The sequence below is a fragment of the Schistocerca gregaria genome, chromosome 2 (assembly GCF_023897955.1).
Source record: "Schistocerca gregaria isolate iqSchGreg1 chromosome 2, iqSchGreg1.2, whole genome shotgun sequence".
NCBI lineage: Eukaryota > Metazoa > Arthropoda > Insecta > Orthoptera > Acrididae > Schistocerca > Schistocerca gregaria.
Window position 1 is genome coordinate 482,871,853 of NC_064921.1, and position 26,223 is coordinate 482,898,075.

The following is a 26,223-nucleotide window of genomic DNA, read 5'->3' on the forward strand; positions in this document are numbered from 1 at the left end:
TCCAGCCTCACATGTCGAGATTGCGGACGCCCATCACATCCCAATACTCCATGTGCCTCGCCTCCCATCTGTGTCAACTGCAGGGAGCACCATTCACCTTGCTCGCCAGACTGCCGAATTATCAAGAAAGAGCGTAAAATCATGGGATACAAGACCCTGGACCGACTAACCTATACTGAGGCCAAAAGGAAATACGACCGACTCCATCCTGTGAGAATGACATCTTCCTACGCTGCTGCTACGACACCTGTGCTAGCCCCGTCTGTTTCTCCAATTTTGGCCGGATCGACGAGTAGTACAACTCCTCCTGCCCCCTCGCCAGTCGGAGGCTCTACCCACCGGGTTGCTCCTGCGCCACCTACCTCAGGAGCAACACCATCCCACTTCTAAGCCGGAGAAGTGTCCAACTTCTTCGGCTTCGCAAGGGGTCCCTTGGGTCCCACCCTTCCCAGGTTTCCGCCAGCGAGAAGGCTGACGACCGACAGTGGGGTAAGTGCCCGCAATCAGCTGGTCGTAGGGCTTCACGATCCTTCTCAGTCTCGGAGACTGAATCGGTGATGCCCTCCCAGTCGGTGCGACCCAAGGAACGGCGTGAGAAACCCAAGAAGAGCTCTCAGCCCAAGGAAATCGTGGTGGCAGCCATGCGTCTGAGGATGTGGTGGAGATTCTGGTGTCCGCTGAGGACCTCGATCTCGCCGGTCCATCAGACGCCATGGAAAGCACTATCACAGGTGCTAAATCGGAGGCAGCAGGTGACCCAGCGGCGTAATCTCCCTTCCCAGTCCCGCCACGCCCTTCTCAGCCATGGACAACACCATCCTCCAGTGGAACTGCAGCGGTTTCTTCCACCATCTAGCTGATCTCCGCCAACTTATCAGTCTTCACCCTTTCTTCTGCATTGCTCTTCATGAAACTTGGTTTCCGACAATGCGAACCCCCGCCCTTCGTGGCTACCGGGGTCATTATAAGAACCAGGTAGCTTGTGAAAGGGTGTCTGTTGGCGTCTGCATATATATATATATATATATATATATATATATATATATCTCCTGAACTCTCTTCACAGAGAGTCTCTACCTCTCCAAACACCTTTAGAGGCAGTCGCTGTTCGGGTTTGGACGCCACAGGCTGTTACCATCTGCAGTCTTTACCTTCCACCGGATGGTGATGTCGCGCAGCATGTCCTGGCTGCTCTGATAGCCCAATCGCCACCTCCTTTCTTGTTACTGGGCGACTTTAACGCCCATAACCATCTGTGGGGTAGGTCGGTGGTAACAGGTCGAGGCGCCATCGTTGAGCATTTATTGGTGCAGCTCGATCTCTCGATATTGAATGATGGTGCCTTCACCCGTTTTAGTGTGGCGCATGGCACATACTCCGCCATTGACCTTTCGATCTGAAGCCCTAGCCTCTTACCGTCTGTCCAATAGAGAGTGCATGACGACCTGTGTGGTAGTGACCACATTCCGATCTTTCTGTCACTACCACAGCGTCAGTCCTCTGGGTGCCCTAGCAGATGGGCTCTGAATAAGGCGTACTGGGACTTGTTCTCCTCCACTGCCGCTATTGAGCTTCTCTAAGGATGACATTGATGTAGTGGTTCAATCGGTCACCACCGGCATCGTTACTGCCACCGAATCTGCCATACCCCGTTCTTCTGGGTCCCCTCGGCAGCGGACTGTGAATTGGTGGTCGCTTGAGATCGCTGAAGCGATTAAAGCTCAGCGGCGGTCGCTCCAGCGTTACAAGTGACATCCCTCAATCGAACACCTTATCGCCTTTAAACGGCTGCGTGCGCGAGCCCGCCGCATTATCCGCCAACGCAAGCAGGAGTGCTGGGAGCGGTATGTGTCCACCATTGGCCTCCATGTCACTCCATCGCAGGTCTGGGCCAAGATTCGCCGCCTCTTTGGCTATCGGACCTCTGTCAGCGTCCCTGCGCTCTCACTAATTGGAGCAGTTTGTACTGACTTGGATGTCATTGCAAACCGCTTGGCAGAGCACTTAGCTCTGAATTCCGCTTCTGCCAACTACCCCTTGTGCTTCCGCTCCCTTATAGATCGGATAGAACGTCGGAGTCTTTCTTTTCGCACCCACCATCGTGAATTGTACAATGTTCCATTCAGTGAGTGGGAATTCTGCAGTGCCCTCGCCGCTTGTCCTGATACAGCTCCTGGCCCAGATAGCATCCACTCTCAGATGCTGAAACACCTTTCAGTGGACTGCCAGCGACGCCTCCTCGACCTTTACAACCGCATTTGGGTCGAGGGTGAGTTTCCGCCGCAATTGCGGGAAAGTCTTTTTGCCCTCATTCTGAAATCGGGGAAGAACCCTTTGGAGGTAGACAGCTACCGTCCCATTAGCCTCACCAACGTTCTTTGCAAGTTGCTTGAACGGATGGTGAGCCGGCGCTTTAATTTGGTACTGGAGTCTGTGGGCCTTCTGGCTCCGTCTCCGGGTGGGTTCCGTAAAGGCCGCTCTGCCGCCGACAATCTGGTGAGCCTGTAGTCGGCCATCCGTACTGCCTTTGCACGCCGTCAGCATCTGGTTGCTGTCTTTTTCGACATGCGGAAGGCGTATGATACATGGCGTCAACACATCCTTTCTACGCTTCATGGATGGGGCCTTCGGGGCCCTCTGCCGATCTATAGCCGCAATTTTCTGTCTTATCGTACCTTCCGCGTGCACGTCGCGGCCTCATGCAGTTCCTCCCAAGTCCAGGAGAACGGTGTGCCACAGGGTTCTGTTCTCAGTGTGTGTCTGTTTTTAATAGCTATTAACGGGCTCGCTGCGGCCGTGGGAAATACTGTCTCCACTTCCCTGTATGCTGACGACTTCTGCCTTTACTACAGCTCTATTGGCATTGCAGCTGCTGAACGTCAGCTACAGGGCGCAATCCGTAAGGCGCAGTCTTGGGCTGTAGCGCATGGTTTTCAGTTTTCCGCAGCCAAGACCTGCGTTATGCATTTCTGCTGGCAACGCACTGTTCACCCGGAGCCGCGGCTTTATCTTGACGGCGAGCTTCTTAAAGTGGTGGAGTCACATGGGTTTTTGGGGGATGGTTTTTGATGCCCGGTTGACTTGGCTGCCTCATATTCGGCAGCTTAAACAGGCGTGTTGGCGGCATCTAAATGCAATGCGATGCCTGAGCCACACCAGGTGGGGCGCCGACCGATCTACTCTCCTACGGCTTTACCAGACGTTAATCCAGTCCCGTCTAGACTACGGGAGTCTGGCTTATGGCTCAGCATCCCCATCTGCGTTGCGGGTGCTGGACCCAATCCTCCACAGCGAGATACGCCTTGCGACTGGTGCCTTCCGAACCAGCCCTGTGGACAGCATACTTGTGGAGGCAGGTGTCCCTCCACTGCCGTTACGACGCCAACAATTACTGGCTGCTTATGCTGCCAATGTTTTTAGCTTGCCCGGGTATCCAAATTATCGTGTCCTCTTCCCGCAGTCAGTCGTTCATCTGCCAGAACGTCGGCCCCAGTTGGGTTGTCCGATCGGGGTACGTGTCAAATAGATTCTTTCCTGGCTTGGGTATTTCCCTGTTCCAACTCCTTTCCGGGCCACTCTGCGTACACCCCCGTGGTGTGTGCCTCGCCCTTGCCTTCGACTCGACTTGGCACATGGCCCGAATGACTCAGTCCCTCCGGACGCCTTCTGACGCCGCTTTTATTCCAATCCTGGCCACGTATCAGGCATCTGGCGTTGTCTACACCGACGGTTCGACGGTTGGTGGTCGTGTCGGTTATGCACTAACTCTAGGGGACCATTCCGAACAACGTTCGTTGCCGGCTGGCTGCAGTGTTTACACTGCTGAGCTGGTCGCCATCTTTCGTGCCCTAGAGTATATCCGCTCCTGCTCAGGTGAGTCCTTGGTTATCTGTAGCGGTTCCCTGAGCGGTTTACGAGCTCTCGACCAGTGTTTCCCTCGTTCTCGTCTGGAGATGGCTATCCAGGAGTCCCTGCATACTCTTGCCCGTTGCGGCAGATCTGTGGTCTTTGTTTAGACGCTGGGCCATGTTGGGATACCCGGATATGAAACCATTGACCGCCTGGCGAAAGAGGCCACCAGTGCACCATCTCTGGAGATTGGCCTCCCGGCGACTGATTTGCGGGCACTATTACGCCGCAAAGTTTTCGATTTATGGGACACTGATTGGCGCAACCTGCCCGTGCCAAACAAATTCCGCGTATCAAGGAGCCGACTACTGTTTTGCGGTCATCCATGCTACCCAACCGCAGGGAATCAGTCGTCCTTTGTCGGCTCCTCATTGGCCCCACCCGACTCACGCACAGTTATTTACCGAGTCGTGAGGATCCCCCTCTTCGTCGTTGTGGGGCGTCCTTGACGGTGGTCCATATTCTGTTGGAGTTGCGCCCTTTTCACTGTGCTCAGGCAGACTTTTGCGCTGCTTGATACGCTCTCTGCGCTTTTATCGGACAAATCTTCCATAGCGGACATACTTTTGTGTTTTATTCGGGCAGGGGGATTTTATCGCTTAATGTAAGTGTGAGCTTTTGTGTTGATTCTGGCCTATGGCCTACGATTTGTCAGATTTTTTTTCATGTGTTTCTCGGTGGTTGGCTTTTCCCCTTTCGTTTGTATGGCCGGCCAACCACCGTCATACTCTCTGTGATTTTAGTTCGTCTTGTCTGGTCTTTGTCTACGTTTCTCTTGTTCTGTGTCGTCTCTCTTATCGTCTGTTGATCGTTTTTATTCTCTGTGGGTGTTTTTAGTATTTGGAAAAAGGGACCGATGACCGTAGCAGTCTGGTCCCTTTAACCCCCACAAACCAAACCAACACTGAAAATCGTTTTACAACACAGAAATGAATTTTAATGTTGGTTGTCCATAATCTAATTGTATAAGACAATAGGATTTAAATTAACAGATCATAAAAAAAGACATATCATTACATTCAACTCTATAAAGTTGTTGAAATTTTCTTTCTCTTCGATAAGGACATGCTGAAGCAATAAATTAACATTTGTGCCGCAGCCGGTACTGGAATCCGTGTTTGCTGTTACCAGCTTAACATGTAGAAATCTGGGATCCTATTCCAATGACACAGGGACTTGGCAACAGTGACGATGTGAGAAGGGAAAATTAGCTGAAGATTTAAATTGAAGTTTGTGTTCGGAGGGATGGAGGGAGGGAGAGGGGGGAGAGGGGGGAGAGGGGGGAGGGGGCACTGGGCTTGGATAGTTCGTACAACAGTGGTAGCAAAAGTGCTACAGTGGTGTAGTTGCTATCTCGTCGGCCTGCTAAGCAGGAGGCTCAGGTTAACGCCCTGGCTGGACAAAAATCTTAATTTATTGTTTCAGCTTCTATTCTTACCGAAGATAAAGTTGAGACTAATATGTACACGGGAAAATGTAATTCCAAATTCACTTACAGTGCAGTGAAAGCTTCGTTAAAAGCTACTAACAATAACGTCTAAAATTAGGTTGTGTAGTAACTGTAATTGATTGTTTTAAGTGATAGTGCCTCAGTTTGGAGTGTGCGTCTCCGTAATGGCCCCACGATGCTTCAGAGATCAAGAAACTGCAAGCGCGACGCAACACAGGGTAGTGACGAAATTCACATGCTGAGTTGCTGGTGAAGCGGACATCCCATGGTTCCGCCATTCCTCCAATGATACAGGATGCTGGCAACCAGCTTTTATCTTTCTTGTCGTAGGTTCCGGAACCAGTACTTTCGGAACTCTTTAGTATGACAGGAACGTTGCGTGGAAACTCAGATGGCCTTAGTGGCTACTAATGGATTGAGACAACTCGTTTCCAAGTAATCGCCATTTCAGCCTATGAAGTTCTGGCCATAAATATCTCGCAAATCGTCAATCACTAATCAGTCAATGACTGGACAGCTAACGCCATACACTGGAATGCAATATTGAAGTAAATATCAACTGCCACTGGCCATTGGAGATTTTTGAGGACGGGCGTAACTAGTGACTTGCGAGCGTTCGGGAGACTTATTCGATCCCAAGGGAAACGTTTTAGAGACGGAATTAACACAATGGCTCTCCTCCTTAACGGTACCACCTACATTTGCTGTAGTTTAAACACTCAGTGGACTGGCACCTGCATTTGATTTCATTTTATATTAGAGTTTATTAGTAATGCTCAGAGTTGACTGAAGTGTAATCTTTCTCTCTAAGCTACCCACTGTTGGTAAGCAGTAAAATACCGAACATTATAGATACAGAAATGTTAATTTAATTTTGTATTTTGCATCGTGCAGTTACCGTATAGTATGTAGCTGTTCAAGGACGCTGCTTTTAAAATTTTCCTTAGTTCTTTTCCTGTTCGTGTTAAGGTTTAAGACACAAATAACTCATTCTTTTGCTGTTTGCAAGCACAAAACACGGCACGTGCCTGTAGGAAAAACGTAACAATTTTGCAATAGAATGTTTTCTTAAGTGTTGGACATAAATGTGTGCTGATTCTGCTTGTAATTACCACATTATTTACTACTGTTAACTCGTAACGTACAGCATGTCTTACCATGGTTGGGCCGTCGTCCCTCGACGCTAATCGCCAGATGTCGGTAAAAGTTGGATGGCTTTAGCTGGTAATTTGTTTTCGCTACAGCCATTTTTTTGTAAGGTACCCATTGTTGTGTGCTTTGTTATTTACATGTACTTCGCTGTCTTTCTTGCTGTTTCCTTTTCTTGCGATAAGTGTATAAAATTGCTGCTGTTATGACCTTTATTAAGCATCTCAATACGTAAGACGATTTCAGTTTTGTTTAAGAACAACGCTTAAGCTATTTTACTTCCTTGCACGATTTCTGCTTTTGCGGAAGCTTTAAATGCAGTTCATGGTGCCAGCACTGCAGAAGGCGGACGTGGCATTTTCCGTCCCACGCGGCTCCTCACCTGTGACAGTCTTTGAAGGGGTCACGATTGTTGCACCGCTCTCAATTCCCCCTTCCGAAATGGACCCTCTTGAAGTTAACACAGTGTGTGCTTGATAAAACAAATATATCGAGTTTGTACCAACCGTGGAGGTCGATCCCCACCCAACGATGTTTCTGCACATACCGCATCTGCGCAGAAAGACTGCAGCACGTACGCAAAATATTTTGTCCGGCTACGAGATGCTTACACATATGGAAGTTGGATGTTTGGGCAAAACTGCTCAAATCTGTGGGCGTATGTCACATACCATCAAACAGATCGTTGTGTGTGGATGGGAAACGTCCGCAGATCTAGCGCCCAAAATATATTTGTGTTCTCTGTTTGTTCAGTCTAATGTTTTCAACTTTGTGTGCAGATTAAATTCGAAGATGGTTGATGCGCGTCAGTGCTTTAGGGAGTTAGCTTCTGGATGTACTTGAATATATAGGAGTCAAAAATGCTTGTAGAAGACAGCTTGTAAATCTCTAATAAGGAAAACGAGCGGTAGAACGAACAGTTTACCCTACGGTGGACAGAAAAACAGTAATTATGAAAAAGTCGTTGCAGACTTAACCAAAATTTTTAGTTCAGGCTCCTGTGTAAGGGCGCTCAGAGTATAGTTTGTACCTGTGGGTCTGTAGTATTTTTGATATTGTGAATGACGAGTAGCAACGTTAAGTACCCGCAAAAAGTTCACGTTAAGACCATGTTAAAAACCTGCATAATGGTCACTTTTAAATAATTTTCTGGCTACAAGATATCTTCTATTCTTCCTTGAGAACTAGCCACCCATTGCACCGCGGTACAGGCGCCGTTGCTCCTATGCGCTTAGAAATCTATCATTATGACTTGAATAAGGGATTGATAGCATGATATTTCTCAGTACTATCCTGTGCTATAATTTTTTATTAGTGTAGAGAACATTAAATAATTTATTCTTGAGTTGATAAGGAACATCTTGCAGGCAGGATCTCCACGGACAAAGGGATTCTTAAACTTCTGTGTTAATTCGCAATGGAATACGTGATTCATAACAGTGAAGTTAGTCAGGTGTACAATGTTAAAACTAAAACTTTGTATACAAACTATGAATTCCTATATAGAGTTGAGAATGGGGTTCTGTGTTCTGGTGCAAAATCTTATAACAGGTTTCTGGTAGTCTTCAGATAGGGAATTGAAAATTTCTGTATTTGCAGAAAGTGAGGCCTCACTTGCAAATCCTGTGGTTTATTAGAATATGTCGAGATCAGAACATGTCTTGAAGTGAATGAATGTTGTCTATAGCTTATCACAACTCATATTTTACCTGACTGAGATGCTTTTAGTGCCTTAATGGAAACATTCTTGAGGAAGGTAATACAGGTTGGCATGTGTGAACACTGTTACGCTCAATGGTTGCTGTAAAGTCCCAATGTTGCTATGAACCATTAATGTCGTGAAGTTAATATCTTTATACAAGTTTTTTGCTGTAATATATAATGCCAAAGAAAGCGAGTGTTGAGAGATGTGAAAATTACACAGCTGCAAAATACAAAATACTAACGCGAATTCTTTACAGACGAATGGAATGACTAGTAGAATCCGACCTCGGGGAAGATCAGTTTGGATTTCGTAGAAATGTTGGAACGACTTATCTTAGAAGCTAGAATAAGGAAGGGCAAACCCACGTTTCTAGCATTTGTAGACTTAGAGAAAGCTTTTGACAATGTTGACTGGAATACTCCTTCAAATTCTAAATGTGACAGGGGTAAAATACAGGGAGCGAAAGGCTATTTACAATTTGTACAGAAACCAGATGGCAGTTATAAGAGTCGAGGGACATGAAAGGAAAGCAGTGGTTGGGAAAGGAGTGAGACAGGGTTGTGGTCTCTCCCCAATGTTATTCAATCTGTATATTGAGCAAGCAGTAATGGAAACAAAAGAAAAATTCGGAGTAGGTATTAAAATTCAAGGAGAAGAAATAAAAACTTTGAGGTTGGGCGATGACGTTGAAATTCGGTCAGAGACAGCAAAGGACCTGGAAGAGCAGTTGAACGGAATGGACAGTGTCTTAAAAGGTGGATATAAGATGAACATCAACAAAAGCAAAACGAGGATAATGGAATGTAGTCAAATTAAATCGGGTGATGCTGAGGGAATTAGTTTAGGAAATGAGGCACTTAAAGTAGTAAAGGAGTTTTGCTATTTAGGGAGTAAAATAACTGATGATGGTCGAAGTAGAGAGGACATAAAATGTAGACTGGGAATGGCAAAGAAAGCGTTTCTGAAGAAGAGAAATTTGTTAACATCGCGTACAGATTTGTCAGGAAGACATTTCTGGAAGTATTTGTATGGAGTGTAACCATGTACGGAAGTGAAACATGGACGATAAATAGTTTGGACAAGAAGAGAATAGAAGCTTTCGAAATGTGGTGCTACAGAAGAATGCTGAAGATTAGATGGGTAGATCACATAACTAATGAGGAAGTATTGAATAGGATTGGGGAGAAGAGAAGTTTGTGGCAAAACTTGACCAGAAGAAGGGATCGGTTGGTAGGACATGTTCTGAGGCATCAAGGGATCACCAATTTAGTATTGGAGGGCAGCGTGGAGGGTAAAAATCGTAGAGGGAGACCAAGAGGTTACTACACTACGCAGATTCAGAAGGATGTAGGCTGCAGTGGGTACTGGGAGATGAAGAGGCTTACACAGGATAGAATAGCATGGAGAGCTGCATCAAACCAGTCTCAGGACTGAAGACAACAACAAAAACAACCACAATATAAGGACGTATAAGCGTAAAAAGATAGTTGTCTCGATGTCCATTTGACTGTGTAGCTGGTCAATTAAGTATAGCCTGTACTCGCTTGACACTGTCTTCAATATTTGCATCGTTCTTCATGCCTCTGTCTCTTTATTAGCTTTTTTAAGCCTTATTGAGAACACACAGTACAGCGGAGTCCCCTGCATTATCAGTTGGTGACCTACACTGAAGTATCTCTCGAGGGAGGATAGCTGCTTTCCTAGATATGCAGATGATGTACCAGCAGCAGAATGAAACCGTGTTGTGTAAACGTTCAAGATTTGGAACATCGTAACATGCAAACATTTCCGCAGATCGCTCCGTGTGGACCGGCCTTGACGCCGATTTGTGAAATTCGAAATTCGTTCGTCATTTCTATTATACCCGTTTTGAAACTAAAGTTCATTATCAATGCATGCATCAAATGTTTCATCAAATGGTGAACGATTTTACTACTACAAGCTTGCCTGATCTAACAAGACTTTCCTTCATTTTGAAGACTGTCGAATACAGCAAAAGCTCTAAGATGTCGTAGAGAACGTGATTTATTAAGAGAAAACAGTGATTTTAAATTAACTACCATTTTGATAATTGCAATTCAAAATTCGGTCGGAGTTTTCCATTATTCTAGTTCACGTTAGAAGTTACTTTACTACTTTTTGTATGCTATTTCCGTGATTTTGTCAATACTTTCAGTTCATTTTAGACATACTTTTTGAGGTATTTTCGGTCATAAAATTCCGTATCCATCGATTACTGGTCATTAGGGGTCCATACCTTATTAGGTAAAAACGCTTATTGGATCACTTTCTGTCCGTCCGATTCTTGGTTGATTCAGGAGATGTGACCAAACAGCGAGGTTGTCGGTCCCGACTGATTAGGGAAGGATGGGGGAAGAAGTCGAACGTACAGTTTCAAAAGAACCATCCTACCATTCACCCGAAGCGACTTAGGGAAATCACGAAAAACCTGAATGAGGATGGCCGGACGCAGGTTTGAACCGTCGTTCCCTTAATGCGAGTCCAGTGCGCTAACTACTGTGTCACTCACTCGGTGTCCGATTGCTACAAACACTCTCTCTCACACACACACACACACACACACACACACACACACACACACACACACACACACACACTCTCTAAGGAACGAATCGACATATCGACATGAGATTGGTCATTTGCAGAGTCCACAGTCCCTTGGCAGCGTAAAAGTTTAAGCTTCTGCGTCATTGTACACAGAAGTATCGGCCATCTGTGGCATAATTTTGATATTCGCAAACTCACTCAAGAAAACTTTGATGTTCAACCTTTGAAGTTGAATCATGAAATCTGGCAAGAAGCAACGTTTCACAGTACAAGTGCAGAAAAAAATTAGAAAATTGGTAACTTGCAATTGTATCACGAAAAAATAGTAGGTTTTCGACATTTTTTCCTGAAGTCAAACATAAATATACATACTTAATTCGTAAGGATTCCTCAGTGCGGAAGTCTTATTCACACCTGGCCACCATATTTCAGATTTGTAAACTTACTGAAGTCTCACTAGGGGAAACTGCTAACTGCCCGCATCCCTGCCCCCTCTTCTCTTCTCTTCCTTACCGACACCGCTGATACGGAGTAATGCTGGTCTGGGTCACAGTTCTTTCACGTAGTGATTCATACTCTCCGTTCCTGTGGAGTAAAAATTTTGTTTGTGGATCAGAAACTGATAAGGCATTTCAGTTCAAAAATACTTGGCAGAGCTACACATTTTATTATATTTTAATATTTAATTTTTTGAGACTATTTCTGGTGTCTTAAGCCCATTGTCAAGCGGGAACCCTTCCTATGAGGTAGGGGCGGAGATGATTGGAAAGTAATCAGCCAGTTCCTTTCGCGATCCTACCAGTAAAGGGAGAAAAAGAAATACATAAATAGAATGTAAAATTGCAGCAGTCGAACTTCTATTTAAAAATGCATTCCATTTTGCTAAGAGGAATAAATTGTGCTCATTTCTTGCATAGGCAGAAACAACTCATTTGGTCGCCCGTCACACCCTCAAGTACTGCATTGCAGTCGTACAATAGTCAATTTGTCTAGCTCAAACAAAACACACAATTTTCTTTTCCTGCAGTTTCCTTTGTCAGACTACATCACATTTTCGTTTTGCATTTCGTAGAACTTGTTGGCAGTTACCACAGACATCAAGTAGCGTTGTTCGTCTTGTTTCTTCATAGCCCATATCTGTAATTGGGGACAGTGTGCGTTGCGGAGTAAACACCCTTCACCCAACCCCAGTCCCCTCACCCTCTTAGCCCACTTTGATAGATCGCTCCTCCCGTTCTCATTATCAACAATACAACGTTCATCGGGGTAGGGGGACGCATTGCCTAAGCTGGTGTGCACTGCAAGGCGCAGCCCACTTCATACTACCGTTTGTCATTTCGTCTGCAGCTCAAATATGGAAAGAGGGAAAAAATGATTTTCGGTATGCCAGCACTAATCAGTTTTCTCTTTTCAGTTCGTCGGCGAAACAAAAGTTGAAGGCTATAGAATAGTTCCACAGTTTATCAGAAATTTACGTACACATTCTCAACAGAAAATGTCTATTTACCAGCGACATAAGCTACCCGGTATAACCTACTTTTGTATACGTGTTCTTGGACAAGTATCAGGCCCCCATAACCGTCAGTGGCATCTTAAATACACTGGTTTCTAACACATGCCAAGCACGTTTGCTGCTAAATGTCATATAGTTTATTTATGACTGGTAGCCAGTAAATAAGTTTAGGTATCACGTCATTCTCAGTGGATATATATATATATATATATATATATATATATATATATATATATATATATATATATATTTTGTGTGTAAGAGAGACAGCAGTCACATTGGCAACTAAGCAATATCCAAATTGTTTACTGACTAAAACAATAAGAAAATACACAATGTACATCCATACATTCACGCCTGGATGCAGGAGTCTCGGGTTTGATGTCCAGCGGATTGGGGATATTTCCTGCCGGGAACTGGGTGTTGGTGTTGTCTTCAAAATAATCACCTTTCGTCACCGTATCTGATTTGGAATGATTGAACATTTGGACTTCTTACAGGTGCTGACCACCTCGCAGTTGAGCACCCCACAAACTGATCATCATCCACCTGCCTCTACATGCATACTCCGCAAGCCACGTCAAGGTGCTTGGCGGAGGGGGCCCTGTGTACTCATTCTGCATTCCTCCTAAAATATAGGTTCTCTAAATTTTCTCAAGAGTGTTCCTTTAACAGAAAGGCTCCTTCCCTCCAAGAATTCCCATTTGAGTTTCCGAAGCGTCTCTGTAGCACTTAGGTATTGTTTGAACCTACTGGCAAAACATTTAGCAGCCCACCTATGAATTGCTTCGATGCCTCTCTTTAATCCGATCTGTTGCAGATCCCAAACACCCGTGAGGTATCAAGAATCGATCGCAGTAGTTCCATATGTGCGATCTCCTTCACACATGAACCACACATTCCTAAAATTCTCCACATAAATTTAAGTGGACCATTCGCCTTCCTTACTACAATCTTCAATCTTTGCCACTATATGAATGAATGTTACTAGCAAACGTCTTTATCATGAGATAACAAACTAGACAGACAAGAAAGTCAGACAAGTGAAGCATACAGGAGGAAATGAAACGAAACTTCACAGTTTGAAAGGATAGGTGTGGTTGGTTGTACTGTTTCTTTTGGGAATGGTGTGCTAAGGCCGTTGCACATTTTCGTGAGTCAAACTGATGCACGAGGTTTCTGATTCTCGATATTCCGTTTGCAGATACTAGGTCGGAGTTTGACCGAGCTGGTCCCTTACGTGTTCAGTCAGGGACTGATCTTGGCATCTTTCTGGCCACGATAGTATACATCAGCACCCAGACCGTTCAGAGGTACGTGACATGTTTGGACGAGCTTTATCCTTCTGAAAAATTGCATCATACTGACGTATGAGGTAACACAAGAAGGAAATGAAGTCTTTAATGTTCCGTCGAGGACTAGTTAGAGACGCAGCACTGTCTCCGATCAGAGTGATGATGGATGGCATTCTAATAAATGAGAATGCAGTGACACTTAGTGGTACCATTGCAAACTGTTGAGGTATACTGCACCTGCGAAGTACGGAGTATGTAATGACAGTTGAAACTTTATATTGTATCTTTACTCTAATCAGAATTTGTGCTTATTCCGAGGTACCTACTTACCTGCCACGATATTCGAGCTACTGCTCGTGACGACCACGAAATACGGATTCGAATCCCGGTATGGCACAATATTCCATTGTTGCTACATATCCAATGTTATTTCACTTCAGAAAGTTTACGTAACTAATAATGATGGAAACAACCGGCATCACTTCGAGCACCACATTTCTAAAATGCTTCGACGTCTTCCATTAATTGGGAACGATACCGAGGGAAGAGGTATAGCACTTCCTCCCGGGCTGTCTGACTCCTGTTAGTTAACTGTGCATTCTGTGAAAGTAGTCTCATATCGCACCACCCGTGGATTTCTGTCTGTGTTCTGCCATTGCTGCTGCTAATGCAGTATTAAGCCTTATGGCCTGGTCAGAACTTACCGCTTCCTCAATTATGCCACAGTGTTCCTGGCTGTAGGATTGTACTACGTCGCTTGTCGCCGGATTATCTGAGGTGATACCCGATAGATCTTTCGAGTTCTGCGTTTGCTGTATTACTGTTTCAGGTAATAGCTGTATCACCAATTCTTTCCCTTTTCAGTTTTTAAATTTTGTTTTATATCGTGCAGCCGTTTACTGACTTAAGGAACTACTCATGGTGAAGAGACCTCGGGTTTCCAGCCAGGTGACACCGTTAAGAAACGACGACTTTTCGATGGCTTACTCATCCCTTCTGGAAAAGTGTAGAGATAGGCGGATGCATTGTCCTTCACAGTAGTGGAATGCCCCCCTGCACCTGACCGTGAAGGTGCATAAGGCTGCATTGGTAGGGATAGTGGGTGCTCTCCTCGCATCTCTGTGTGGGTATTTCAGCCGCGGTCCCGAATTCGATTCCCGGTCGGGTTGGGGATTTTTCCCAGCTCGGGGACTACGTGTTGCCCTCATCATTTTACCAACATCTTCTTCGTGACAGTGGCTAAATTGGACTGAGGAAAGAAACTGGATTGTGTGAAAAATTGGGACTTTGTACAGGTGCTGATGTCCGCGGAGTTGGACCCAACAAAACCAACCACCGCCACAACCGCCACAATTTCAGCCACATCTTGCGAGTTGGATGGTACTAGTTGCGCTCTGGTCCTACGCCCGTTAATGCTGGATTCCCTTCCGCTTTTGATTGGTCTCTTTTGTATGTTAACAAGATAGTTGTGAATCTATATTTCAATACATTCCTGTATGACACAACCCCAATAGGTGTTTGCTAGGCAAAGAACCCTTGGTCTTCCGAAAGTCAGAGGTTTGACCTTCCTTCAGGCTGTGCTCTATCGCTATCTTCCCTGTCAGTCAGCGTCGCATATGCCGACGTGCTCGTAGAAGCGTTTCGAAATAAAGCTCTGCGTTTGCCCAGTGTACTGTTAGCCACATTCGCAGACAATGCTGTATATTCGTGGTACGCTTGTTTCTAGTGGTTTTTCACAATATCAAGCCACTTTCTTGGCCTCGGCGGTGGTCGGATGACCGTTTTCATGTTTGATTTTTCGAGTAGACTCGGAGTATTGGGTAAGAGCGGTAGGAAGGAAAGCGAGTCTCTCGTCTTCTTCCTCTTTCCGGCTTCAAGCATCTTGTCTCTTCTTCAGTGCCCCGCTAATCTGCGCTCCACTACACGAATTTTTGCGGAACACTTCCACCAGCAGGATTTCTTTATCGCAGATGACGTGCGCTCTATGTAGTGGTGTGGTCTGAACTGCGTGCCGTGCGCTGGATGTCTTCCTAAGTACTGGCCTAGCATGCCGTTTGCTATTTTCCTTATCCATATTCTCAGGAAAGGGAGACAATCATTTTCCTGTAGTTCCATTGTGAAAGCAATATTACGGATGATGTTGTTACGATGATACAGAAACTGGTCCAGTACCTGTCTGCCATGCTTACACACTACAAAAGTGTTTAAGACATAGCCTAAGGAGTGTTTGTGTTTCTATGAGCAGTTTGAAACTCTACCTCCTCCTGAAAGAGTTCCATGTTAGATCCCTGGAGTTAGGGGGATCCCGTGGCCGCTCCATACATGTATTCATAAAACTTCCCCTTGCATTTGAAACTGTTAGTCATCGGTAAATGTTCGAAGAGCGTAACTATTTGCAGATCTAAATTCTGAGACAGCAGCACCAAGGAGTCTCGCAGATGTAATGTCGATACTCAAGATCAACTCATCTATTTGCAATCACACAACTGTATGTAGTTTCACGTAATCCTCTAAATTCTTAATATGATGACTACAGTGCACCATACGGACCAATGTCGCCAGACATTTGGTTAGTCTGCAATTGTGTGTATTGATGTCGATTATTGACTGCAAAGACACCCTTACTTTTGAATTTTCGGCAGTCTCTATAGGCCGTGGTTTTGCTGGTCATCGCCGAAGTTAGTTCCTTATCAAACTTCCTGTAGGCCGGGTCTTTTAGCAGCGAGCCAATTTTATGATGGTAGTCGACGGTGCATTATCAGTACCGTTTCATTCAATTTGTCTGCTGTAAGGACCATAGTTTCTGCATCGTCACCAGCAAAGCATCCGGCAGTCATAGGCAGAGATATGTCCTTCTAAGCGGTCTGAAGCCTTCGGCACCATCTCAGTGGATGAACTGTGTGTGGCGCTCGGAATACGCTCCATATCTATCACTATTAAATACAGAGGTGCAAGGTACTGGTGAAAGATGGGGATACTAGACACGATGTGAAATACATGCCTTTGTACATACATTTTTCCGAAAGAAGACACCATTTTGGTCCAGAAAAATGTTTTAAATGGCTCTGAGTACCATGACACTAGAGCCTAGAACCGCTCGGCCACCCCGGCCGGCTTAGATCCATTAGCCATTATAAACCAGAGACAGAGGAATTACAGACACAGCCAACGTCTGTAATGTCTCTGTGTAAAAATCTCTACAGCATGGACAGCGACACGCACAGTGACAACGGAAACATGAGTTTGAACGAGCGATGGAACACAGCATCTCTGAGGTAGTGATGGAATGGGGATTTTCCCGTACGACCATTTCATGAGTGTATCGGGAGTATCAGGAATCCGGTAAAACATATCTCCAACATCGCTGCTTTCGGAGAAAGATAATGCAAGAACGGGACGAACGACGACTGAAGAGAATCGTTCAACTCGACAGAAGTACAACCCCTTCGCAGACAGATGCATATTTCGATGCTGGACCATCAAGTATCAGCGAGAGGACTATAGAACGGAACATCATTGATATGGGCTTTAAGAGCCGAAGGCCCAGTCGGTACTCTTCATGACAGCACGACACAAAGCTTTATGCGGCACCTGGGCCCGTCAGCACCTTCATTGGACTGTTGATGGTAGGAAACATGTTGCCTGGTTGGACGAGTCTCGTTTCAGATTGTATCGAGAGGATGGACGTGTATGGGTATGAGGTCAATGTAATGAATGCATGTCAGCAGGGGACTGTTCAAGATGGTGGAGGCTCTGTACTGGTGTGGGGCGCATGCAGTTGGTTTGATATGGGACTCCTGCTACGCCTAGACACGACTCTGACAGGTAACACGTAAGCATCCTGTCTGATACCATGCATCCCTTCATGTCCATTGTGCCTTCCGACGGACTTGGGCAATTACAGCAGGACAAGGAGACAACCCACATGTTCAAAATTACTGGCTCCAGGAACACTCTTGAGTTGAAACTCTTACGCTGGCCACCAAACTCCCCAGACATGAACATTATTGAGTATATCTGGGATGACCTGCAACGTGCAGTTCAGATTTTTGGACAGCCCTGCAAAATTCATGGTGTCAGTTACCTCCAGAAATACTTTAGACTTTAGTCGAGTCAATGCGACATCTTGTTGCGGCATTTCTGCGTACTCGCTGCGGCCCTTCACGATATTAGGCTCTTCATTGTATTATTCAGTCTATGCTCCACTGTTCGTTATTACCCTGATTATGGGGCCATCGAAATAAAGCACTGTTTTTCGTGATTCAACTGGCCTTACTCGTATACCATGAGATTCCTCCTTCCTTCCATTCCCTGACCAGGTCGCTGACGTAGACGTTTAACAATGTAGGTGACATACTGCAGCCTTACTTTCCTTTAGTACTTCGCTATGTCTATCATGATTTCTACACGGAGGCTGTGTCTTTGCTCTTCTGTAAGCAGAACAGGTTTTGATGCTTGGTGTAAAATCTATTTACAGTTACTTCATACGGATGGTAATAACCTGAAGTCGGTCACAATCTCTACCAATGGAGTATTGTCAGAGCTTTGCGAGTTGCATGAACTTTTATTGTATCAGTATATATTCGTATTTTGGTATTTTTGTATAAACCTTCGCATACTATTATCAGTTGCCTGGAGAAATCTTTTCTCCATCAGTGAATAGAGCTTTTTAAACGGATTTTGTCAATTTTTTTTCACAGTCGATAAGTACTAGGTGTGATTCTTGTATTTTATGCATAATTTTTTTCAGTGTGAAAACATCGCCAAAAGATCTTGATCTAGGGAAACCTGCTTGCTGTTCCAATGAAAGTAAATCAGAGATACTAATGAAAGCCTCTCGTTAATTTATTGTATATCTGACGACCATTCCCAACGGAAACCAGAATGGTCTAAATTCGTACTGAGCAGCGGGATCGCACTGCTATGTTTTTCTGAAAATTTGACTCGATCTGGCGGAATGGCTGCTGCTTGCAGTTCTCGTTCTTTTTGTGGTGGTGGTATGTGTAGGTCGCCGAACATCGAAGTTATCAGCGCCCGTACCTAACTGATGGCAGAAGGGCTTGTAGTTAAGCGGAGCGGTGAGATACAGCCTTAGCTTTCATTGAATCTTTCACGACTTGTAGATGCGACTTCATTTGCAGATAGGGTCTTTGTGCCTTTATAAGGAGAATAGTTTTGGGTACTTGGTACAGACTGTTTGCTGTTAATTTACCGGAACAATAGTGCAATTAAACTGTCACACTCCCTACCAACAGAGGGAGTAACATAGACTACCCTTTGATTTTCTTTCTTGGCAGAACTATGTGAGGAACTTGTTTCCAGAACTTTTTTGTACGTACTATAGTGGTTTTGCTACATTCGAAGACAACTGCACCGATTTTTCTTTCCATCACTGTCCTACGTACACGAATTTATGCTAAATTGCCCACCGCAGCTGATGTACAAGCTCTCGATGCGGAGCGTACTACATGCCTTAAGCAATGGTAAAACTATTCTACTGTTTCTAATGTATTTGATACCAAAACTGTGAAAATTATCTTAACGTTTCTATGCATGATTTTCACTGTAACAGGTACGTGCTAGAGTTGAGTCACCTCGCCGAGTAGTAGGTTGTTCGGTGTAGGAAATATGATTGATTGTTTTGTTGTAGTGATGTGGTACCATAACAGGCGGCGTCCAAATGGTCATGACATGCTCATTTTCAGACAGTCTGATTTTCATTGCGATTACGTGTAAATTCAACTTACTTCTGCTATTCCGACTATGTATGGTAGCACAACGTAAGCTTTCTCGTTCTAGGTAATGCTCCTTCGACTGCGGTACGTCATTCATGGGCTTAATCACTGTACATCCGGACCATTTGCTTTAATTCAGGGTATATCTGGAATTATTTTCATCGGACATCCATGTTTAAAACGTAGCCGGAACGTAGCGAGGGAAGTAGCCGCGGTTACAAGTATATACCTATCCTTGACTCTGATTATGACAGCCTACTTAAAATCGTTACTGTGAGCTGATATTCGTGAATTGTGTTGTTACACAACTGTTTAGCTGTAAGGTTAATTCAAACTCCACCTCACAGTTTTCAACAGCATTTGTTTATCGTTAGTTTTGGCTTTTCATCCGTTGAAATTCCAATGTTTTTTCACTTAAAAGCCAGGTTCGACAGGACGTCATGGTGAAGCAGATAGTGGACGCTCGGTCTCAGCAACACAACATATCTCACACTTCACCCTGTGAAGATCGTACGCGGAATATATATATTCTGTGGAAACTGCTACCTGCATCCCACTTGAGCTGATAACATATTGAGGAGAGGCGTTTGTATCACTTACCGCGAGGTGTAGAAGCTGGTATGATACACGAAACACTTGCTCCGTCGCTGACCACACCTCTCAGGGCAGAAACACCTCCATTTGACTCTTCAGGCATGGATAAAAGTAGACGCGGTGTAAACTTGTACATGTTGTTTGGACACGGCAAAATCGACATGACGTGATGTACACTACTAGCGAGCAGTGAAGTATTCAGGCAGGTGGTGGATGTCATCTTGCAGACAAGATAAAGTAGGTTCCCTGAAGCCCCTGTCCCAACGGCAACGATCGATGATCTGATAGTAGTCACGTGCACCATGAACGGCGACCTGTGATGTGTCTACATAACTCACAGAGCGTCAAAATCGTATGAGAAAAATGGATTTTTTTTCGTGGGAAATAATCAAACGACAGAAGAAAGAGTGCTGGGAATGGTGAATCTCCACCACTGAAACACGAATCTCTCCACGTCTTTATGGATAACAGGCTCTGCAGGTGTACATAGTATTTTCACGAATTGCGCTTTCAGTACCAACCCAGGCGCTCTTAATATTAGTTTGAGTTGGTAATTCAGTTTTCCCCATTCCTAACAGAATGGTGTTTTGCAGGGATCTGTACTGACTATCTGTATTGACTAGGCTCGCAGCAGCTGTGGGGTTCACAGTATCACCCTTCTTACGGGCTAATGACTTCTGCATTTCCTTTTGTTCATCTACTACTGGTGTGGCTGAACATCGACTGCAGGAGGCCATACGAAAGACGCAGTTAAGGGCCCTGACTCATGGCTTCTGAGCCGCCAAGACTTCCGTTGCGTACGTCTTCCGCCGTTGTACAGTTAAACTACACCCACAACTTTATCTTGGTGACCATCTCCTTAATGCAGTACACTCTTATAGCTTTTTAGGGCCCGTTTTCGACGTCCACTTAATTTGGTTTCTCTTTCTTCCTCAGCTTAAGCGAAAGTGCTGGTAGCACCTAAACATTCTTCGACGCCTGAGTCACACTGACTGGGGTACAGATCGCCGTACGCTGTTGCAGCTGTACAAAGCCCTTGTATAGGTCCGTCTTGACCACGGGAGCGTATCGTATGGTTCAGCATGGCCCTCGGCATTGCAGATGCTGGACCTTATACATCACAGCGGAGTTTGACTGGTGACGGGAGCTTTCCGAACGATCCCTGTGAACAGCCTAGTCCTGGGGTTTCTTCACTGCAGATCAGGCGACAACTGCTTCTTGCCAGTTATACCACACACATTCGCAGCTCGCCTAAACATCCGGAGCACCGTCTCCCACAAAGACGGCCGAGATCGGAGATTACATTGCAGTCCTTGTCTCGTCCTGTCTCACGGGAGTGTTTCCCTCTACCACTTCTCCTCCAGGGCAACTCACGTCACATTCGTGATGTACATCTCGACCACAGCTTCATCTTGACTTATCACAAGTTCCAAAAAACTCAGTTCATCCTGCCGCCCTCTGCCGCCTGTTTCTCTTTTCTTGACCCATCCCAACAGTTTACAAGGATTGCTTGATGGTTGATGGCCATGTTGTGTTCTCCTGTGGTCATGAGGGACATACTGAACAGCGCTTCGTGCCGGATGGCTGTCGTGTTTTCACTTCTAAGCCGGTAGCCATCTCCCGCAGTCTTAGGCTTGTCCATCCCTGCACCAGGGAGTCCTTCCTCGTCTGTAGGGACCCTTGACAGCCTTTAAAACTCTCGACCAGTGCTATCTTGGCTATCCTCTGGTAATGGCCACCCAAGAGTCCGTTTATGTCCTCCAAGAACATGGACGGTCAGTGGTCTAGTTATGGACATTGGAATCCCAGGAAATGAACTAGTTGACAGGTTAGCGAAAGAGGATACTTGTAAACAGAGTCTGGAGATCGGCATACTGGATTCTGATCTCTGATCACTATTACGCGTCCAGGTTTTTGGGCTCTGGAATATAGAATGGCGCTCCCTGACTTTGCCGAATGTGTTTCGTATGGTAAAGATGACGTCGAATGTGTGGTCTTCCAAGGGAGCGTATCACAAAGACTCCAATGCTTTTTACTGGTTTGGCGTCAGCCATTTTGGCTGCCTCTAGGTCATAACCTGTGTAAGAGAACCAGTCTGTGTTGTGGTTCACTCTTGACAGTGGTTCACATCTTGTTGGATTGTCCGCATTTGGCCGCCTTACGGTGGACTTCTATTCTCCCTGACTTTTAGGTGACAATGCCTCCGTGGATAACATAGTTTCAAGGGGTCTTTTAACAATCTATTTAAGGACAGGCACCGTACCCTCATTTTTCAGGCCCTCATCTTACCTGCATTTTAACTCGTGCTCGCGGCATCTGGTGCTGTCTGTTCGACTCGGTGTTCATCATGTCACCATTTGTTTTTCTCTTGCCTTGTGCTTTTGGACTGGGGATTTTAGTGTGTTGCATAGTGGCTGGAACATTTTTTTCTTACGATCAGCGAGTCAAGGCCATCTTATTTTAACACTTTTTACCGCTGTTTTTCTATTCGTTAACGTTTCCACTTTCGGTTTGATAATGTCGTTTTATACTTTAGTGTGGTTGCACACACACTTTAACACATTTTGTTCCTTCGCAAGATTTCAAGTGATAAGATTCCTATACGGTATGGTTTTAACCTGAGACATGTTCGACAGAGGAAAAAGGGACTGACAACAATGCAGTTCAGTCCCTTTAATCTCCAACCAACTAACATCTACCAGTATCTCATTTCATACCTTCGTAATTTCACAGAATATCTCCTGAGAAACTTAAAGCACGAAGACATGGTGAACACTTTGCTTAGCCACAGCCTGACGACTTGTTTCCAGACTGAATTGTCACTCAGCATCGGAGTGTGCGCTGATGAGAAACATCCTGACAGTTTCATGTCAGCGCACACAGTGTAAATTCATTCTGGAAACAATCCTGCTGGATGTAGCTGGAACATTTTTTCTTCCATGAGTGCTAGTCCCGCAAGGTACGCAGGACGACTTCGGTTAAATTTATATGGCAGGAGATGAAGTAAGCGCTGAAGTAAAGCTGAACGGATGGGTTGTCAGTCATGCTTGGAAGAGTCAGGGGGTAGAGCACATGGCTGCGAAAGACAAAGTTTTCATATTCGAGATCCAATCCGTTACACAGTTTGACCTGTCAAGAAGTTTCACTTCGCAATTGACTTCGCAAGAATCGAGAATCGTATGAGAAATCTCTTGGCAGTTCTTGTCGCTGGTTACAAGTACACAAACTTAAACGATAGTAATAAGCGTTAAAATATCTTAAAATTAGCATTGGTATTTAACTGTGCCTTGATTACAGAGAAATGTTTTGTTTAGGATTACGACACATTTGGCACATTCCTGTCTTCCCAAATGTTTTAAAAGTCCTCTAGTCCTCTCTCTCTCTCTCTCTCTCTCTCTCTCTCTCTCTCTCTCTCTCTCTCTCTCTCTCTTTTCCTCTCTCTTTTCCTCTCTTCCTCTCTTCTTTTCCCTCCCTCTGGCAATATCATGCACATACGCAAATACTGTCACAACCTGTAAAACTTATGCAAGTTGTATGATCTGCAGGTCTCTGTTGTCAACTGAAGCCGCCGCGAGGACGACTTCATGATGGACACTAGAGACAGACAAAGGTCCTCAGCACATTCGTCAGATTCCTCTACTGGAGAACCTATAGCGGTCAGACGACGCGTAGACATGGAAGGCCACTTCACCGCTGTCAGACATCGACGGAAAGATGATCGTGAACAGTGTCACAGGCCAGAGGAAACTAACAAATACGGTCTGAGTTGCAATGAAACCCGCGTCGAACTGACTCTCACCTCACAACAAGATCTAAACTTAAAGGTTGAAACAGAGGATTCCGAAAGTTCTGACGGCATCTTAGCAGAATACGCAAATGTGTCTATCATTGATAGCGACTTGTACAACTGGGTCACTGAGAAAACATGGCGCACGGATAGCTGTCGATGGCGAAAGATGTCAGCCCCGAGACACTCAGCACATGTGTCCGGTGACGAACAGCAGCAGAAAGATGGCTTCCTTCTCGGTGGGTCGCCTCAGAGCTGCAACAGGAGTGAGCGAAGTTTCACGAGTGATAAAGACACTGTTATGTCGAATGAAGCGGTGATTGTTCAGTATTCACTCTCTGAGACAGACACTGCAAGTGAAGCACTCGACTGCTTATCAGACATTGGAGGTTCATGGTTTTCTTTGGTGGCACTAGAAGTATCTTACGATAGAGCAGCAGAATCAGTGAAGCTGGAAAAGGAAAGAGAAGAGCACGTCTTTACAGTCATTAGTAGACACCTGACGAAAGTCTCTCACCTGACGTCTGACTTCCATAGCGTCGTCAAGGCTCCCATTCGTAAATTCGTAACAAATATTGTAAAGCAGGGCTTGCGAAGTTGGAGAGTGCTTGGAGAAGCACCCACAAGTTCTCCATTTGAACAGAGGTTCGAAGCCGTAAAGGCCTACGTGCTTGGCGTGTGCAGTGTAGGCAAAAGGCAGGCAAAATCAGAAGACCATGAAGAGCCTGTCGTGCAGGTATGTCGCAAGCCAATTGCATCTGACAAATCTGAACGGATTGATGCCACCAGTAGTGAAGACGATGTAAGGAGGGCTGTCACGGTTGGAGACGTGCGCCACAACTACATTTTACGAAAGGCATCCAATTCTGTTCGAAAATCGCGGAACGTAGTCGTACGGCAGCGCAAGAAAATGTTCAAGCTGTGCGCTGTAGCTGAGAAAATTGTAGCAAGGACAGAAATTAGCTGTCAGGTGATCCTCAACTGTTTAAAGACTATAGTGAACGTAGTGGAACCAGCTGTAGTGATGACGTGGATCATGGAGCAAGCGGTGCAAAAGTTGGAAGGGAAGGAGCTTAGCAGGTTCAGCGACGCAGCGTCTGCCGCCGCACAGTGGACGTGTGAGGCGCTCTGCGACGCGGAGGACGCGGTTCGACTCCACGGGGAGGCGAGCCAAGCCCTGCACGCGGCGTGGCGTGACCTGCACGTTATGAGGAGCTACCAGCCACGCGGCACCGTCGCTTTCCGCCACATTGCGGCAGCCGGAGACCGCTTCCTGGACTACATTCAGCGACCTGACGCTAGTGTGGCCGGGGTGAGCAGCTGGGAGTCGGAGATGAAGCTGATGAGAGGCTCACTGTTACCAGTCCTGGACGACATGAGAAACTACCGCGTTCTCATTGAAGAGTGGAGCGATATGTGCAGCGAGACTGTGCCCGTTATTGTACAGGCGCTGTCCTCAGCAACCCAGGGTTCTTGCAATGCTATTGAAGCAACACTGAAGGGCCTTCACCTGCTGGCATGTGACAGCACGTAGAAATAGCCTAACGATCGTAATTAACCTATTTTAATATGTTAATAAATTGTGAGAATAATACACCCAAATGAATTAACTAACTTTGTACATTTAGTTACTTTATTACACTGTAACTATTTGATAACCCGGAAAAGAAATAAATTTTTTCACTTTTTGCCAATCTATTACTAATAACAGATGTGACCGTGCTTTACCAGCAACGATATCATACTTAAGTCACACGTTTGCAGCTTACCAAATAGGGTCCTCTGGGAACCCCAGAAAGTTATGTTTGGTGATACTATTGCACCTGTAAGAACATATTTATTAATTTTTGTCTCTCCTGCGTGTGTTTAAGACACACAGGGTGTAACAAAAATAATCATCTGACTTAAAAATTCGTAACTGTTATGTTATTTGAGATACTTACGTGAACACCGTACTATTGGAAAGCGCAGACTCAAGAGTTTTACATGGTTAAACTCCAGGTAGGAGCAGTGTGCGCTCACTTTAGTTCTAATAAAAATGGTGTCGGGACAACAGAAAGCGTTTTGTGTAATACTTTTGTGGCAGTGCGGGTCGGTAACAACTGCTCAGCGTGACTTTCGTACCAGCTACGGTGGGGATCATCCTACAGCACAGAGCATTAGACGATTGCGTGATCAATTCCCAGAAACGTTGTTTGTATGAAGGATAATGGCCAGGCCATTCCCGAGTGTCTCACATTGACGTCGGAAGCATCTGCAATAGTTCCACAAGGAGTCCGCAGAAATCCATTCGCCGTGCAGTTCGAAACTCATCATGCCCCCGATGTCCGTGTGGCGTGTGTTGCATCGACGTTTACACATGAAGCCATACAAAATTCAGCTCTTCGTGAATGTAGCAAACAAAAACTTGTGGAGTTCCGTAATTTCGTTCTTGGCAAGATAGAGAATGACAGTTTTCTTCCACGTTTAGTGTTTAGTGACGAGGCAAGATTCCATTTAAATGGAAAAATTAACGGAA

The 26,223-nt window shown here is 45.3% G+C and overlaps 1 protein-coding gene across 2 annotated transcripts in view; it reads left to right on the forward strand.

Annotated features, from left to right (window-relative positions):
• The window catches only part of LOC126327485 (uncharacterized), a 34,432-nt gene extending 8,584 nt beyond the window's left edge, over positions 1–25,848 (forward strand). For both annotated transcript variants that reach the window (XM_049995891.1, XM_049995892.1), the window contains exon 2: positions 23,464–25,848. In XM_049995891.1, the coding sequence (XP_049851848.1) occupies positions 23,503–25,239 (1,737 nt within the window). In that variant the 5' untranslated portion in view covers positions 23,464–23,502 and the 3' untranslated portion in view covers positions 25,240–25,848. The remainder of the gene's footprint in view (positions 1–23,463) is intronic.
• The last annotated feature ends 375 nt before the right edge of the window (positions 25,849–26,223 follow it).